Raw genomic sequence first — 17,465 nt, 5'->3', positions numbered from 1 at the left:
ACGGTGTGAACTCCCACTTTTATAGGAGCTCACCCTGTTGTCTGGATGAGCCGATGGTCAGATTTTGTATTTCTGGTTCTGATGTTTTAATCTTCATAACTTGTCGTATCCATGAGACCGGAGTCTCACTTCCACCACATAGCAGTAAATTACTTTATCTAATGCTGCAGTGAGATCTATTTTCTTCAGGGAAATCCTCTACACTTGAGGAGGTTTAACAGTTTTTATTTAAACATAAACAGGCTTGTTTTTCCATGATAATCTAATTCATTGATCAGAGCTGAGGCAAACTTCCTGATTTATAACGCTTCAGAAGCTGTTGCTTATCACACCTGAACGGACTCAATCACCTGTTCTCTAACTTCCACCTGAGGGGAAACGCAGAGATTCTTTGGTTGAAATGAACTTTCAGCTCTTTCAGCAGTTTAAGTTCTGTATGTTAAAAATGCACCTACAGCATGTTAATAAGCTTAAATCTGAGGTTATTTCTGATGTTTAGGGTTAAAGGCGTGAGTCAGAAGATCTTCTGGTACCATGAAAGTCTGAACCAACGTCAGCTAAACTAAAAGCAAAACTAAACGCCACCAAATGTCACTGTTGAAGTCTTTAAAAAGACGTCACAACTCTGTTGTTTCAGCAAGGACAAAAACAAAGAAAAAGTCTGCTGAAGTAAAGAAGTAAAATCTGTTTGATGGATCTGATGCAACTGCAGCAGCTTCCTGATCAGCTCCATCATTAAACCTTTAACACCTGCAGGGCCTTTAGCTTTATACTTCCACATATAAGAGATTAATCATTTAGTATTAATGTAGTGACACGAGTAAAATATAAAACAACTGAACCTCTCTCTGCTCCCTGTAGAACCACTAAATGCAGATTTTACATTAAAACTCCACTGATCCGACCCACTGTGCACATGAGGCTCAGCGGTGATACGGGGGCTGCATGATATTCGGTGACCTCCTGAACACACCTGCTGTTGTCCTGTTCCAAGTTAAAATGGCTGCCATGTGAACACTGTGAAGCTCCCATTGACACCACAGTGCTTACAAAAGAGTGCAGGCAGAGGGATATTTGGGGGTAAACACTTTGTTCTCCATCCCAAACACGAAGAAGCTGTAGTCTTTGCCGTTGTAATGGTAATAAGCATGAGTCAGCGGCACCAGCTCGATGGTCTGACGCTGTGGACAGAAACAGAAGGTGGACATGATGTCAGCCTCGTTTCAACTCAAATTCAGCAGAATCTGACTCATGGAGAACGTGGGCCCGGGAAATCCAGTCTACATCATCGCTTCAGGCCTCTCTGAGAAACTGTGTTGTTCTGTGTCAATTCAAATGATTTCAGTTCATTTAATAAGCACCAAATCACAACAAAAGTCATCTCAAGTCCAGTGATACAGTCAAGCCAATAAGAGACCAATTCATTGTAATCATAATCAAATCAAATCCAAGTAATTAACTGTTCACCTGTAATTAATTGCAGTTCTCCTCACATATAAAGCTCTTAATGACCGAGCTCCATCATATCTTAAAGATCTCACAGTTGGATGTTTCCCCAACAGAGCACTTTGCTCTCAGGCTGCAGGTTTCCTTGTGGTTCCCAGAGTTTCTAAAAGCAGAATGGGAGGCAGAGCCTTCAGTTATCAGGCCCCTAAAAGCAGAATGGGAGGCAGAGCCTTCAGTTATCAGGCCCCTAAAAGCAGAATGGGAGGCAGAGCCTTCAGTTATCAGGCCCCTAAAAGCAGAATGGGAGGCATAGCCTTCAGTTATCAGGCCCCTAAAAGCAGAATGGGAGGCAGAGCCTTCAGTTATCAGGCCCCTAAAAGCAGAATGGGAGGCAGAGCCTTCAGTTATCAGGCCCCTAAAAGCAGAATGGGAGGCAGAGCCTTCAGTTATCAGGCCCCTAAAAGCAGAATGGGAGGCAGAGCCTTCAGTTATCAGGCCCCTAAAAGCAGAATGGGAGGCAGAGCCTTCAGTTATCAGGCCCCTAAAAGCAGAATGGGAGGCAGAGCCTTCAGTTATCAGGCCCCTAAAAGCAGAATGGGAGGCAGAGCCTTCAGTTATCAGGCCCCTAAAAGCAGAATGGGAGGCAGAGCCTTCAGTTATCAGGCCCCTAAAAGCAGAATGGGAGGCAGAGCCTTCAGTTATCAGGCCCCTCTCTGTGGAACCAGCTGCCAGTTTGGCTTCAGGAAGCAGACACCCTCTCTACCTTTAAGATCAGGCTGAAACTTTCCTTTCTTATAAAGCTTATAGTTAGGGATGGCTCAGGTGAGCCTGAAACATCCCATAGTTAAAGGGGAACTCTTTAAGGTATTTTTAAACCTTATTTCTGGCATGAAATACGTTCATCTGCTCACAGAGAACAGTTTGGTGAAAGTCGGCGTCCTTCAGAAGATATTTAGATAACTGGAGATCCATATAACGGAGTGAACGGGGCTTAGAGGATGCAGCCTCTAAATAAGGCATTATCTGTCTTTATTTCACCAATACTTTAAGAAGAATGAATGAATGAACGTGTGCTATAGCTCTGTTAGCTCATAGCTCTGTTAGCTCATAGCTCTGTTAGCTCAGAGCTCTGTTAGCTCATAGCTCTGTTAGCTCATAGCTGCTGTTAGCTCATAGCTCTGTTAGCTCATAGCTCTGTTAGCTCATAGCTGCTGTTAGCTCATAGCTCTGTTAGCTCAGAGCTCTGTTAGCTCATAGCTCTGTTAGCTCAGAGCTGCTGTTAGCTCAGAGCTGCTGTTAGCTCATAGCTCTGTTAGCTCATAGCTGCTGTTAGCTCAGAGCTGCTGTTAGCTCATAGCTGCTGTTAGCTCATAGCTGCTGTTAGCTCAGAGCTGCTGTTAGCTCATAGCTCTGTTAGCTCATAGCTGCTGTTAGCTCAGAGCTGCTGTTAGCTCATAGCTGCTGTTAGCTCATAGCTGCTGTTAGCTCATAGCTCTGTTAGCTCATAGCTCTGTTAGCTCAGAGCTCTGTTATGTGGCTACTTGCGGCTATAGGAGAGCTAACGGAGGGATTTCTACAGCTCGGGGCAAAAATCCTCACTCCATGCAACGTTTTCACGCTTTGACAGTCATAGTCTTGTCTTGTTTTGTTTCACAGTTTAGTTCTTGATAACCGGCTTTTTGTTCTCGTCTTTGTTTAAATAAAGATAAGATAAGATCTGCACCTGGGTCCTCCCCCTACACCACGCCCCTGACAAAAGGCAGCTCAATAATACGGTATTTTAGTCTGATTTCTGGCAAAATCAAACTAAATACAAACACTAATGAACACTGACATTAACCCAAACCCAATAAATGCTCATCCATGGACTGCATCAACAGATTTCTATAGACAGACGTTTTCTGTGCAAACTCATGAGTAATTCTGCACCTGTTGGAGGATGCGGCTGGTGGAGGTGAAGCGATGGAGGTGTTCGTTAATCAGTTTGTTTGAAATGTCACAGATCTCCTGGTCAGGGAAGCCCTGGATAGGATACACCTGCAGGACAGAGGAGGAAAAGCCTGCTGAAGATTTCAGTTTGAATTAAACAGAAACCTTCTTCTGTAGCGTTTCCTCCTTAATAAAGTTCGTACAGTTTAAACCTTCATCCTTTTCCTCTCTAACTTGTGTCAGAATCAGTCAAAGTATAGCAGCAAATTCACTTGGCCCTGATGAGCGTTCAAAACTTTTACAGATTTCAGTTTATCATCCTCAAAGTTTCCTGGAAGCAGAAAGTTTTGAATCGTTGTTCATGTTCAGTGGAAAGAACCTGGTGTGGACTGAAGGGCGAGTTAAAGCATGAGATGTTTTACCAGCACGTTTTCATCAATGAAGAAAGGGTCTCCGGACACCTTCTCAAATTTCTTGTCAGGGAAGTCCGGCTGGCGGTCGGGAATGAAATTACTGACGTTGTTTTTCCTTAAAACACAAGAAGCAGACAAAACCAATTCCATAAAGAAGACGAAATCCAGGCTTTCTGTGCATAACTCTCGTACCATGTGACCGTGAGCTGGATGAAATGCAGCAAGTTCCGGGCGCCATGACAAACTGAGCAGGTCTTGTAGCCGTCGCCGCGACAACTCAAACACCTGAAGAGAGAGATGAGAGCAGCAGATCAACAGTTACTGAAAGAAGAAATCAGATAAGAAGAGCAAACAGGGAGAGTCCAAGAATGACCTGATGAGCTCATAAAAGCAGAAGGTACGAATGTGACATCTGTTCACACTCGCAGCATCCTGGACAAACCTCACTGAAAATGAGACTTAAGACCATTTTTATTTTTAAAAAAATGTCTTAATTGATTAACGTTAGCATTTAAGAGTCAAAAAGGAAAATAAATCACTATGAGAATAGTATAATTTATCATTTGAGTGGTAAAGACTTGTAGGGATGCAGAGGAGCGTCACACGCTTCCAACTTTAAGGTTTTATGGATCAGGGATCATCTGGTTCTCAGCAGGTGATAAAACTCAGTAAATCCAACCTGAGAGTAACAACACATCAAATATCACTGTGTCCTGATTTACTGAACAAAAACTGAAGCAGTGAGTGAGAAACTAAGTGAACCCTTCCTGCAGGAACTAAGAGGGTCAGAAGCAGCCAGGAGCTGCTGATCAATGCTCTGATTAACTGATCAATGCTCCGATTCACTGATCAATGCTCTGATTAACTGATCAATGCTCTGATTAACTGATCAATGCTCTGATTAACTGATCAATGCTCTGACTAACTGATCAATGCTCTGATTAACTGATCAATGCTCTGATTAACTGATCAATGCTCCGATTAACTGATCAATGCTCCGATTAACTGATCAATGCTCTGATTATTGATCCTCAGTCAGTGTGAGCAGCTCTATAAAAGCAGAAGTTCTGTCAGTTTAACACGAATCAGCTGTTCCATTCAATCCAGTTTGATTATAAAGTGCCAAATGACAACAAATGTCACCTCAAAGCACTTCAGTGATACAGTCCAATTCACTGTAATCATAATCCATTTAATTAAATTAATTCAATTAAAAATTAGTTAAATTCTTACATACAGAGCCAAACAATTTCTTAGCGAAGGAAAACAACAGATTGATGTCTGAAACCCTTTGAAATCCAGGTTTTTGTCATGAAGCCACCGTGTTTTCGGGTTATTACAAACACACATCCTTCATAAGTAAAGGTGGGTTTTTTTTACATTTATGCTCCCTGTGTGACCGTTCTGGGTGTGAGAGAGACCGGGTCCCACCGGGTCCCACCGGGTCCCACCTCAAATCTCGTGGGAGCAGGCGGCTAAAAAAAATCGTGATGCATCCTAGCGACAGGATGTTATTAAATGATGTGGAAAGGAAGCTCAAAGAAGGTCTTTACAGCACAAAGCAAGGCAAGAAGTTTGGAGAAGTTTCTCACTTCTTCGTGAATCTCTTTATTAGCAGCCTATAAAATGACGTGTTTCCTCCTGCAGGAGAAGAAACTAAATCAATGCATTTCCATTATTGTGCGGGCATAAATTCGGGCATAAATTCGAGCATAAATTCGGGCATAAATTCGGGCATAAATTCGGGCATAAATTCGGGCATAAATTCGGGCATAAATTCGGGAGTGTAACACACTTTGTGGGCGGTAATGGTCAGAAATTCAGCAGGAGCAGGATGAAGAAAACAGTCCTGCTGTGTATTCTAAAAGAACTTAAAGCGCTCATATGAGTTTGTTCGTTCCACTTCTGTACAGAGACATGCAGAGCTGTGTACATTTCTTTGACATTTCTTTGACATTAAAAGTATGTTTTGTCTCAGTTGTACTGCAGTGATTCCTGAAGCATTGTCTTATGTATCATCAGTACGTGTTCCCGGGGCCCCGGGGCCCCTTTAATGCAGGCCTGCAGCTACCAGCGTGAGTCTTTGCATAAAAGCTTCGGCCAAATGCATAAACATGTAAACATACAATGTTTCTAACCCCCGACTCTTCAGAAAAAGGACAGCAGAGTGAGGACACCCACCTCTTGCGACCTCGGCCATGACAGGAGGTACAGCGCTTGTTCCTGGTCCGACCGTGACCGTGGCAGAAGGTGCAGCGCTTCTGCAAAACAACGTCACAGTTTCAGTCCAACAGGATGATGAGCTGCTGCCAGACTTTCTGCAGGTTTCCTGACAGAACACATGCTTATAAACAAAAAAATGACATCACATCACATTTATGGAGCAGATTGATTGTTCCCAGTGGAGCTCGACTGTGGGGCTCATTAGAAAGTTTGGGATCGAACCACCAGTGAAAAACTGCTGCAGCTGAGTTTAATAAAACCCATTTATGAATAAACAACTAAAACTGTTTTAGTTTATTTTGTTGATGATTCATGGGACCCTTTTAGATAGTTCGATCCCAAGCTGTGGAGCATCATTTAAAGCAATGACAGAGAAGTTTGTGAACCCTAAAACTGTTAAAATACACCGACTGCGATCTGAATGGACTAAAATACATAAAGCAGGATAAATAAATACCTGTTAGGAGTTTTATTAGTGGAAGGCAAAAAGGCCTTGACCAGAAAATGGCTGAAGAAGGACAAACCAACAATAAATTAATGGATTGATATAATATTTACATGATGGAGAGGATCACTTTAGGCTGAGAAAACAAATTGATATTTTCGAAGAAAACAGATCAAAATGGGTCAAGTTTAAGACCTGATTTTGTATAATCGGCAAACCATTAATAAGGTCACATCTTCCAAATGTAGACATTTTTTTCCCTTCCCAAGTGCATCATCTTTATATTTTTTGGTTTAGCTGTAGGTGCCCATGAGGTGTGGGATATAAAGACACATGCTGGGCAGGGAGTGTATTTATGTGAATATATATGTGAGTACGATGTGTAACTGACTGAAGGGTGTGGGGCGTCTCTATGTGTTTACACCGTATTTATGCTGACTCGGTCTTAATTAACACCCAGATCTCCCCATGTTATAGGTGTTGTGCCCAGTTGGTGCATTTATGTTGTCTTGTACCAAAGAAAAATGAATAAAAAAATAAATAAAAATACACTGACTGCAAAAGGTTTTGGTCTCCAGCTCTGCACCACGAGGTTTTGCTTTGGAGATTTGTTTGGTTAGGGTTGGAGTTAACCCTAACCCTTACCACCTGTAGGTGAAGCTAAAGAGTACAAAATGTGCCAAATTCTCTGAGAGATAAATAAAACAGCCTTTAACACAGCCTGATGACTGTCATATCACGTAAAAATACTTAAACATTTGATTTCTTGGAGACTTTAATGACAAATCGTATCATGGGTTTATGTATTTATTATATTATTATTACATTATATTATTATTATTATATGTATTTATCAGACGCTTTTATCCAAAATAAATGAAGATTTATTGATGGTACAGCAGGATGAGCCCAAACATTCAGCTTCAACATAAACTACTACTGAATTATCTGATTCTTCAGACTATTAGTTTACGAACCTTCCATGGAAAAAAGAAAGATAATTCTTTAAAAAGGTGTTGACCATAGATTATTATTTCTAAGTTTCAGTTTCTGAATAATGTATCACAGTCAGATGAGTAACTAAAAGACGTTTCCTTGCATCCCAAACCAGCCTCTGCTCACTCCTGTCAGACTAATAAAATGAGCTTAGATTTGTTAGGGAGGAGAATTTTCTTCCCTTCTCAGCAGTTGTTACTCTAAGTGGACTGAGTTAGTTAGGCTGACTCATCAGTTCAGAGTTAGTCAGCCAACCACAGGCAGAGCAGAAGCTACTCATGACCTTCCTGCTTAGTTTCCTCAAGACAGAATATCTGAAATACGTTCGTAAATCCTCTGACCCTGTTTGGTTCCAGTTTTATTCAAAGAAGCAAAGACACATGAAAAATGATATGATTAAAGTAGGAGAACTTCTAAAGTGTGTCATTTGTGGATTAACTGCCGGCATCACTAAATTAAACTGAATGAAGCCCATCAGTGAATGAAAAATGCCCTTAAAATGAACCTTAAAGAGGCATCTCACCTGGCCTCTGCCGAAGCAGCCAGCACAGCGGGTCCTTCCACAGCCGTGGCACTTGTGGCACACCTAAAAACACAAAAACAGCTGACTGCTGCTGGATGATGGCAGCGACAGGCGGAGATAAAAAGGAGAGGCAAACAAACCTTCACAAACGATGAGTGCGGCACTCTGATCTTCTCCATTCTGTCAGTGTATCTCTGAGGCAGCGACACCGGGATGTCCCACGGAGGAGGACTCATTCCGTACTGAGGACCATCGACCATCTGCCCTGTTGGAACCGCAGGAAGTAAGTAAGTAACCGGCTAAAGCTTCACCTTTTTCACACTTTGAAGCCTGATGCCACATAGGAACATTTGAAATAATGTAACACCTCAAAGACAAGCCAGAGAATATTTTCCAGAAAAGCCTGAAGTTCAAACTTTACTTCGGCTTTATGAAAATCTTTTAACAACCAACATCAGTTTCCTGAGTTCTTTAAATAAAAATCGTAACAGTTTTGTAAGAATACTTTGCTTTAAAAGCAAATTCCTGCAGGTGAAACAATGCAGCATCCGAACCAGTGAAGAAAATGCCAACCCAGCTGGAGCATGTCAGTCTGGTCACTGTGAGAACATTTATTAAGCCTGGAGAAAGTATCATCAACTCCGGACGTTTCTTTGATTTTGTTGCATTACAAATGGAATAAAGTTGAAAATGCCTCACATGAAAGGTGAAATTATTATTTTTTGGTTAGTTTTGAAACCATTTTTTAAAAAAAGAAACAGGGTATGAAAGTATTCATCCCCTAAAGTCAATACTTCGCTGAACTATTCCAGTTGGCCTGGTGCAAAACACCCGTCTCAGCATGGTTGAATGTGGCGTTTATGACAAGCACAGGAGTCCAATAACAGAGGGGGGGGGGCACTCCACTCAGTCACTGCTCACCTGAGCATTTATCACTTTTAAAACTTATTGCTTCACTAATCGTGAAATACCAGATCTAGTCCATTCAAATTATAGGTTTTAATGCGATAAAATACTGGAAAATGGTTCAGATGATCAGAATAAAGCTCGCCAGATGCAGTGATATGGGTGGAAACTCTTAGTCCTGATTCCTGTTTATCCAGTTTGCCATTTGTCAAGAGAGACTAATTTATATAATAATATAAATAATATAAAACATGTGTCACATGTGGATCTAACAGGCATTTTCTCCATGTGAATTCTGTCATTTATTAAATGTTTAATTTGTGAGTAACCTGTAAGCTCGTGGGAAATCGTACCATTGTAGGGCTCAAACTGCCAGGCGCTGGTTCTGGTCTCAGTGTAGGTCTCCAGCTGATACTGCCGGAGGAGAAGGAATCAGAAAACAGTAACTAATGCATTCCCAGAGAATTAAAGCCTGAAAAGCAACTCAACACACCTGAGATCATGAGTTTTCAGTATTTTAAATGACTCGATCCCTCAGGGTGGTGAGCAGCTGGATGGCACATCTACATTTATATAATACTGTTGGTGATATATCATTAGAGCGTGTTTTGTGACTGAGTTTATGGGAATTCTAACATTAAATAATTAACCAGCCAGTGACCCTCACTGTTGCTGCTGATCAGGCTCATCTGCGATCTGAGCTTCGTCTGTTTTTAAAGCCTGAGACACTCCAGCAGAATGTGTAACAGCAACACAGGGAGAGTTTTCACCAAGCTGTGCTAAAACATACCTAAAAAATTATTAAAGTCATAAAAGACCTTTTTTCTAATCAAGTTGATGAAAAACAAACAAAAAGAGAATTTAATGAGCTCCTGCAGCTGCTGACTGACAGGAAAGCCGAGAGCTGTCAGTGAAAACAATGGAGAGGATTAGAAAAGTCCTGCCAGAAGGTAATTCAGCCCAGAGTGGGGCAAAAGTTCAGCTCTAACTAAAGTTAGTACAAACAAAACGGGAAGGTTGAAGGTCAAAGAGTCAGGACAGAAAACTCAGAGCAACATGTCTGAAAATGGAAATTGTCCAACTAAAGAAACAGGAGTCGATGTTTGTGGGAGAGAACTGCAAGAAACCAGCTGAAGGAAATGGGATTTCCATCCAGAGACGCCAAAGTAAAGCATCAGTAACACCTGAAGAGAAGAAAAGCAGCTCAGAGCGGCTGAAGAGAAGCAGCCAGACTGTGGATGGAGGTGAGACTCAGAGACGAATCACCAAGGAGACGATGCTGGAGCTTTAGTTTGGTCCAATGAAACAGAGAAAGATTAAACCAGCAGGTTTCCACCATCTCTGATGATATGGGCTGATGGAAAGGACCAGAGGAGGTGTTCAGGTGGACTCTGTTCTCCTTCCATCAGTCAGACGGAGGTTTGGTGATACTGAGCTCATTTTTCACGATGATGATGCATCTTTTTACAGAGCAAAGAGGGTTTAAAGTTCTACAGTTCAGATCTCAATCCAAGCTCAAATTTATGATGGATATTAAAAAGAAATGTTCCATAAAGAGGCTCCATCCTGCAAAGCTGTACTATAAAGTTAGAACCTGATTAATGTTGTTCTCCATCAGTGAAGTAATCAAAAACTTCCAGCTGCCAGGAAAGACCGACACAAAGTTAGTTTACTTAGATACGATTTTATCTACCTACAATATAAAACAGCTGAATAAACCTCTAAGAGTGGTGAGTGAAGGAGGAATCAGTACCAACTCCAATGTATTTGGGAATAAATCTGCCAGTCAAAATATGTGAACATTGTCTCTAAATTTACGTTAAAACTACCAACAATGTAAAAAAAAAGCAGAGCTGAGTAGCTCCACGCTAAAGCTGGCTGCTGTGAAAAGAGCTGAAATAGGAGCTGTTGTACTGTAAATTGCAATATTTGACATCATTTTGACACCATCAGGTGGACTCACACATCATGTTGGTTAGTAATTAACTAGGAAACAGGTTTACTGTGTAAGTTAAGCTCATACCCTGTACACTGTGATGGGTTGGAGCTCTTTGAAAGTGAGGTTTCTGGCAGGTTTGGAGCTGTACTTCCATTTTGATTCCACAAACTTGAGCAGGGCGTCTCGGGCCACGTCCTCCGACACCGAGGGAACGCTGCAATAAAAAGCACGTTCAGTCTTTTCTCCAGTCATACATTCATATTGTTCATTAAAATAAACCAACTGAAGTGACGATTACATGATACTTGGCACCGAGGTGCTCCTGTTGACTTCATACTGGGGGTTATAGGCAGGGGGGGGTGGGTACAATGGATCATCTTCTTCTGGGCCTGAACATTAATACCAACATGGAAACAAATTATCTGAAGGAAAGAAAGGCTGACAAAAAAAAAAGAAGCTGAATGAGAGTCACCTCCTCCCTTATGACCCTGGTATCCATTTATGACCTCCAACCAGCCAGGAGGTGGCGCCGACGGTCCCTCCTCTGGTATGTTAGGGTCAAATGAGCCTGAGGAGATGAGAAGAAGGAAGATGTTGTTTCTGTGCTGATGGTTGTAATTACAGCTCAGTCTGAGACGTAACCCGCAGGTAATGAACGCCAGGCTCTGGTTAGATGGTCAGTGTCTGTCGGAGGTCTCAGAGATGGTCAAAGAGGGGATTTATTGTGACGTAGAAAATATAATCAACTGATTACCGAACCTCAGATTCAGGAGGAGCCGTGTGGTTGTGAACCAGATCTTTACCCTCAGAGTTACTGAGGGATCATGGGAGTTCGGCCATCCAGTCTACATGTGGTTGTGGACTCAGAAGGTTTATGACCGTGTTCCTCAAGGGATTCTGGGGGGGTGCAGGGGTACCAGAGTTGCTCTTCAGTCCTTGTATAACACAGGCTGAAACCCGGCTGAGCTCAGCCTTAGAGATAGGGGGAGGAGCTCCATCAACAGGAGGGAGGGGCCCCGTAAGCTGGACCCCGTGACCTCTGACCCCTCAGACGCTGCATCAAGAACCGTCATTCATCAGCAGCTGATAGAAGCACCTGGACAAGGGATTACTGTGGAAACCTTTGTCAAGCACCACAATACAGAGTTCCATTCACAAGCTTTACTGTGCAGGAAAGAAGCCTGATGTTAACCTCGTCCACTTCTCTGGGCTCGGAGGCGTCTGGGATGGACCGTCACACGGTGGAAACGTGTGCTGTGGTCAGACCCATCAGTATTCCACATCTTTGGTGGAAGAAATGGAGCAAAGAGCAAAAGCAGCATCCAGCCTGCTGTCAGCAGCCAGTCCCTGCAGCCAGGCTCTGTGATGGTATGGGGTTGGATCAGGGGGCAAAGCTCATTTCCACTTCTGTGACGGCAGCATTAATGCAGAAAAGCTCACTGAGATTTTACAGCAACATGTGCTGCCTTCAAGGCCACATCTTTTCCTGGGACGTCCCAGCATTGTTCAAGCAGACCATGGAAAACCACATTCTGCCACAGTCCAAAGGCCTGGCTGAGGAAGAAGAGGTACGGGTGCTGGACTGGCTGCCTGCAGTCCTGACCTGTCCCCAGCAGAGAAACAACCACCCCCCCGCACTGCTGCACACCTTAAGACCTGTTTAAGGAGGAATGGGACAAAATAACAGCTGGAACTCTGCATCACCTGGTTTCCTCAGAGTCAGAACGGCTTTAAGTGTTGGCAGAAGGACACAAAGTGGGAAAAGGTTCACTGACTTTATGGGATGCTGCAGGTCTGAGGTGTAGAAATGATGTTTGTTCACAGATTAAATGAAGCTGATGAGACAAAACATAAAATATCTTTCCATTATTCTTTTGTTTCTTTCTCTTTTCCATACAGTCCCACCTACATCTGATTCAGGGTTGTATTCAACTTTGTGTACCTGTACTATTAATACATTTTGTGCACAATAGCTCCGTGTCCGATCCACCTGTGAGACGTCACTCTGTTGCCCAACAAACCAACAGCACAGACCCCTCTGAATGTTCTTTGAGCTGATTGGAAGATAAAAGTAGGAACAGAGTCAGTGAGCTTATGTCACACTGTGGACAATACCTCTGGCTGTGGGATAAAAATATCAGCGAGAAGGTGTTTCCCCAACGAGATCTAGGCTGAGATGGATGGAGTGTGAGAACAGCAGGGAGATCAGGTCCCTGAACAATGAGAACAAAGCTGACTTAATTACCGAGACTTTAACTCGACAATATATCAAAAACCCTTGAACTCTCCGTGGCCTTTTCCTGCTCTATGCAGCCCTCTGAATACGTTGTTCATTAGTATATTTATCTACCAACCACCCTGAAAGGATAAATAAATCTGAACCAGAATAATCAAAGTCCAGATGGACTGAAACTGTTAGAATAATAAGTATAAAAATATAGAAATGTTTAAATAAACAAGTTCAGATTATAAGAAATGCTCATAAAATAAATACCAAAATAATTCACTAATCTCACTTTTACATTGTATTTATCATTTTAATTGAAATTAATTGATTTATTTGTTGTTCCTATATTTATTGTATGGATCTATTTATTTCCTTAAAATCATTTCTTTCTTTATTTTATTTGGACTCTCATACATTTTGAGTAGGCTAAAATTAAATAAAAACATTCGATTAATACATCTGTTTGAAAGAATTTGTGCTCAAAGATAGTGAGAGGGTTAAAATACTAAGTGTTCCATTATTTTTATAGTGTATATCTTATTGATTCAATGATATTAAAGGAAGTAGAAAAAGGCTGAACCAGTCGGTATCTGCCCACATATTCTCCCTACCAGCAGTGCACCTGAACATTAGCAGCACTTATGTTTCAGCACATTTATTTCAAGCATGTGCAACTGGACTCAACTCTCCCAACTTTCCACCAGTTTGTTAATTGTCCCACTCGGGAGAACGGGACACTGGCTCTTTGAGTGCTAATGTTGCAGATGCAGACAGAGTCAGAGCCCTGCCCTAGCTTGGAAGATCAGAGCACACCTGACCCTGCCTCAGGCTGTGCGGTTAGGGTTAAGGTGCGTTAAGAACGCGCCATCGGATCGGATTAAAGGCTAAATTACAATAAGACTGAGTTATTCAGCTCATGTCGACACCTTAATCTGACAAGAAATCGGATCGGATCGGATCACTTGCGATCAAATAGAGACCCCGGGATAACTCGATCCAAACTGAACGCGATGGAGAAGGTAAGAAACAACACGCACTCCAGGACAGAAGAGCAGACTCGGTTCATGCTGAACCAGCTGAAGGAACATTTTAAAGTTCATGGATGGGAGGTCAACAGGAAGTGGCTCTATTAGCGATAGCTGAAATGGGGACAGCGCCACCTATGGTACCGGGGTGTGACATGCTTTGGGCCAGTGATTCCATTCATTCACATATGTACTTGGATAATTGTGACATCTGGCCAGATGAGGAGACAGCTGGAGAGACTCCAACATGCCAAAGCAGCAGGACCTGATGGCATGTCCTTAAGTCCTGTGCAGCCCAGCTGTCTGATATCCTGATAGTCTGTTGCAGGAGAGGATACTGGTGCTATGGAAAACATCCTGCAGAGTACTGGTACCAAAGAAAACCAACCCATCTGGCCTTCAGACCAGTCGTCAGACCAGCCTCGTATGGGCGTGGATGATGCTGTCATCAACCTGCTGCAGCGTGCTCACTGTCACCAGGATGGAGGTGGAGACACTGTGAGGATCATGTTTTTTTATTTCTTCAGTGCCTTCAACACCATTTAGCCAAATCTTTTGTGTGAGAAGCTGCTGGAGATGAGTATCGGCTCATCTACTGTCTCCTGGGTTGCTGATTATCTGTCAGATAGGCCGCAGTGATCTTCTTGGGAGTTCTTCTGTCTGATGTGGTGTTCGGTAACACAGGAGCTCCACAGGGGCCTGTTCTGGCTCGACTCCTGTTCACCCTGGACACCTCTGATTTACAGCACCACTCTGGTTGTGTGTATTTTGGATGGGCAGGAGTCGAAGTACAGGCAGTTGGTGGACAACTTTGTGGACTGGTGAACCGGAATCACCTGCTCCTGAAAGTGGACAAGTCCAAGGAGATGGTGGCAACTTCAGGAGGACCAGTCAAGAGCAAGCCTGTTGACATCATGAGCGAGGAGGCTGGAGTTGTTGAGGACTACAGATATTTAGGTGTGCACTTGAACAACAAACTGGACTGTACTACCAAAACCAACGCTGTGTACAAGAAGGGGAGGAGCAGCAGAAGCTCAGATCCTTCAATGATCTTCTAACAGTGATGGCAAGTTCCATCTACTTTGTTGTAGCCTGCTGGGGGAGCAGCATCACTAAACTGATACGAAAGGCTGGCACAGTGATTGGACTGAAACTGGAGACGTTTCTGGAGTCTGGAGTCAGTGCTGAGAACACTGAACAAACTGCTCTCCATCACGGACAAGCTTCCCTCCATAAAACCCTGCAGGGACAGCGGAGCTCATTCTGCAACAGACCGGTTCAGGAAGTCTTTCTTATCGTTCACCATCAGACCTTTAAACAGTTCTCCTTTGGGCCACAGATGAAACAGTTTGCACAGTCTGACTACTAATAACTACTTTATTCTGTGAAGTTATGTTTATTCTTATTATTTATATCTCTTTCACATATCCTATATTTTGTTGTCTATAATAGAACTTGATTATGTGTATTTACTGTTTGTTGCTGCAGAAAGAGAATTTCCCCTTACGAGATTAATAAAGTACTTTGATTTGACCCGTCCAGGTGACCCCGCCTCTCGCTGGGATCGGCTCCAGCCCCCCGCGACCCGTATAGAAAATGGATTTGATGCGTTAACATCGATGGCTCAGACTTTGTTCTTCCCGTCCAGCTTACTCTTCAGGACCCGGTTGGCAGGTTTACAGGTGTCCTCAATGAGGTCTTCTAGTAGTTCAACCCCCATATCTACATCCATCTATCTATAATAAAAGACTAAAGAAAGCTCCACACTCGGCCCTCTGGGAGCTTGAGGGTGCTCCTCAGTATATTAGATATTCATTAAACTGTGTTCTTCTCAATGAGAGCTCTGATGTTCTCATCCTCCTTCAGCTCCTGGTACATCTATATCCATCAGTGTTGGTCAGTCTGGATCTGAGTGCCACTCTGTCATTCTCCACTACCTTTGGAGGTTATGGGGATCCATGGATGCCGTACCTGCCTCCATCTTACACCCTTCTTCAATGTGCCGGACTGGCTCAGAGGCATCTTTACACGTGAGGTCCTGCCTCTGTTGCTCTTGGACCCAGAGCCTGTTCTTGAGCTGCCATGATTAGTGCCTCTGTGCCGTCTTTGAGACCAACTCTTTCTAACCACTGATAGGACCTCTTCATATCAGCCACTTGTTCAGTCTGTGTGTGGTGATGAGAGGCGTGTCCTATTTCTATAGTTTAATATATATTTCTATAGTTTAATATATATATATAAAGCTCAATCAATTTTATTATCATTATCATACTATTATTTTTAGAAAATACAACTTAAATAAGATTTAAATGCAGGAAGTTTACTTGTAAAGGAGAATTGTGTTTTTCTGTTATTACTAAATTCTAAACAGTTGAAGTTCATGAGATAAACTCACCTGGTGTTTAGCAGCAAGTGGTGTCTGAAAACAGCTCAAGTTCAGGTTTAAAAGGTGTAACAACGACAAACTTTCTACGTACTTCACACTGCTCAACAGCCTTAAATCAGCGCAGACACAGAGAGAAATGCATCCCCTGCTGGACATGCTTTAAAGAGAGTCACAGAACTACATCATAATGCCTTTATCTCACTGAATTTACAGATGATTTCAGTACAAAATTGTCTCTAAAATAAAAATAATCAGATTTCATAGTTTTAGGTTCATTTTTAGATCATTTCATCTGGAGTAAAGATTGTTCATAGAAAATGTCCCAAACAGTCTTTCGGGTTTACTACAAAAGTGTTAGTTAGGGTCCTCACTTTGAAATATTTGTACAATAATAAAATAAGAGGTGAAAGAGATGCTCTGAGCTGTGCAGTTATCGGATTAACTAAAATAAGCGAATGAAACACCATTGTTAGCTCAACATTATCAGGGTAACTTTATTGGATAAATCTTATCACCCACACCTGACACGGTAAACGCGCGCTCCCGCGAAAGGGAACGCACTCGGCATAACACCGGAAAGGGTCTCATTCCAGCCGCCTTCAACCACAGCAGAGGAGTCTTTAAAGCTTCTTTCGCGGGTTGAAACAAAAGTCCGCAGCAGAAAAACTTTATGGTTAACTTGAAAGTCAGCTCTTAAACATGCTCACCGAGTTCTTCGTCTTTTTCGTCCATTTCTCCGGTCGTAAAGCGAATGAAAAGAAGCTCCGTGAGGTTAAGTAAGAACAACGAGCAGCTGAGGCGTGACAGCCACAGCAACACACAACTTCCGGTGACGGTTTTTATAGTAAAAGCCTGAAGGAGGGCAGTGCCGTTTACGTTGAGACAAATAATGACACTAATAATAGCGAGTTGAGGCCTGTAAACCAGTCTGAATGTTTGAAGGTCTTGGTGCTCAGTTATTTGACTACAAATACAAAATTTAACAAAAGACTGAAACAGAAAACGAC

At 42.5% G+C, this 17,465-nt stretch overlaps 1 protein-coding gene across 1 annotated transcript; it reads right to left on the bottom strand.

Annotated features, from left to right (window-relative positions):
- Positions 1 to 235: 235 nt before the first annotated feature.
- LOC140302838 (protein SSUH2 homolog) lies at positions 236 to 17,263 on the bottom strand. Its single transcript, XM_072381346.1, has 12 exons — positions 17,166 to 17,263; positions 11,293 to 11,388; positions 11,119 to 11,209; positions 10,905 to 11,034; positions 9,235 to 9,295; positions 8,116 to 8,240; positions 7,976 to 8,038; positions 5,970 to 6,049; positions 3,981 to 4,073; positions 3,798 to 3,903; positions 3,376 to 3,483; positions 236 to 1,181 (listed from the first exon to the last, which is right to left on the bottom strand). The coding sequence occupies exons 1-12, from the start codon at positions 17,188 to 17,190 to the stop codon at positions 1,047 to 1,049; spliced, it is 1,113 nt and encodes a 370-aa protein (XP_072237447.1). The 5' UTR covers positions 17,191 to 17,263; the 3' UTR covers positions 236 to 1,046.
- Between the last annotated feature and the right edge of the window lie 202 nt (positions 17,264 to 17,465).

The sequence above is a fragment of the Leuresthes tenuis genome, unplaced genomic scaffold (genome assembly GCF_036924035.1).
Source record: "Leuresthes tenuis unplaced genomic scaffold, fLeuTen1.0.hap1 SCAF_3, whole genome shotgun sequence".
NCBI classification, from domain to species: Eukaryota; Metazoa; Chordata; class Actinopteri; order Atheriniformes; family Atherinopsidae; genus Leuresthes; species Leuresthes tenuis.
This window is presented reverse-complemented; position numbering and strand designations above follow the sequence as displayed.

Bases quoted from the DNA above. Each gene is read 5' to 3' on its own strand.
- LOC140302838 (XM_072381346.1), bottom strand. From the start codon at position 17,190: ATGGACGAAAAAGACGAAGAACTCG. The intron at 8,039-8,115 runs GTTTGTTTGCCT...TTGTGTTTTTAG, and splicing joins CGCACTCATCGTTTGTGAAG to GTGTGCCACAAGTGCCACGG. The intron at 1,182-3,375 runs GTGCAGAATTAC...TTCTGTCCACAG, and splicing joins CCAGCCGCATCCTCCAACAG to CGTCAGACCATCGAGCTGGT.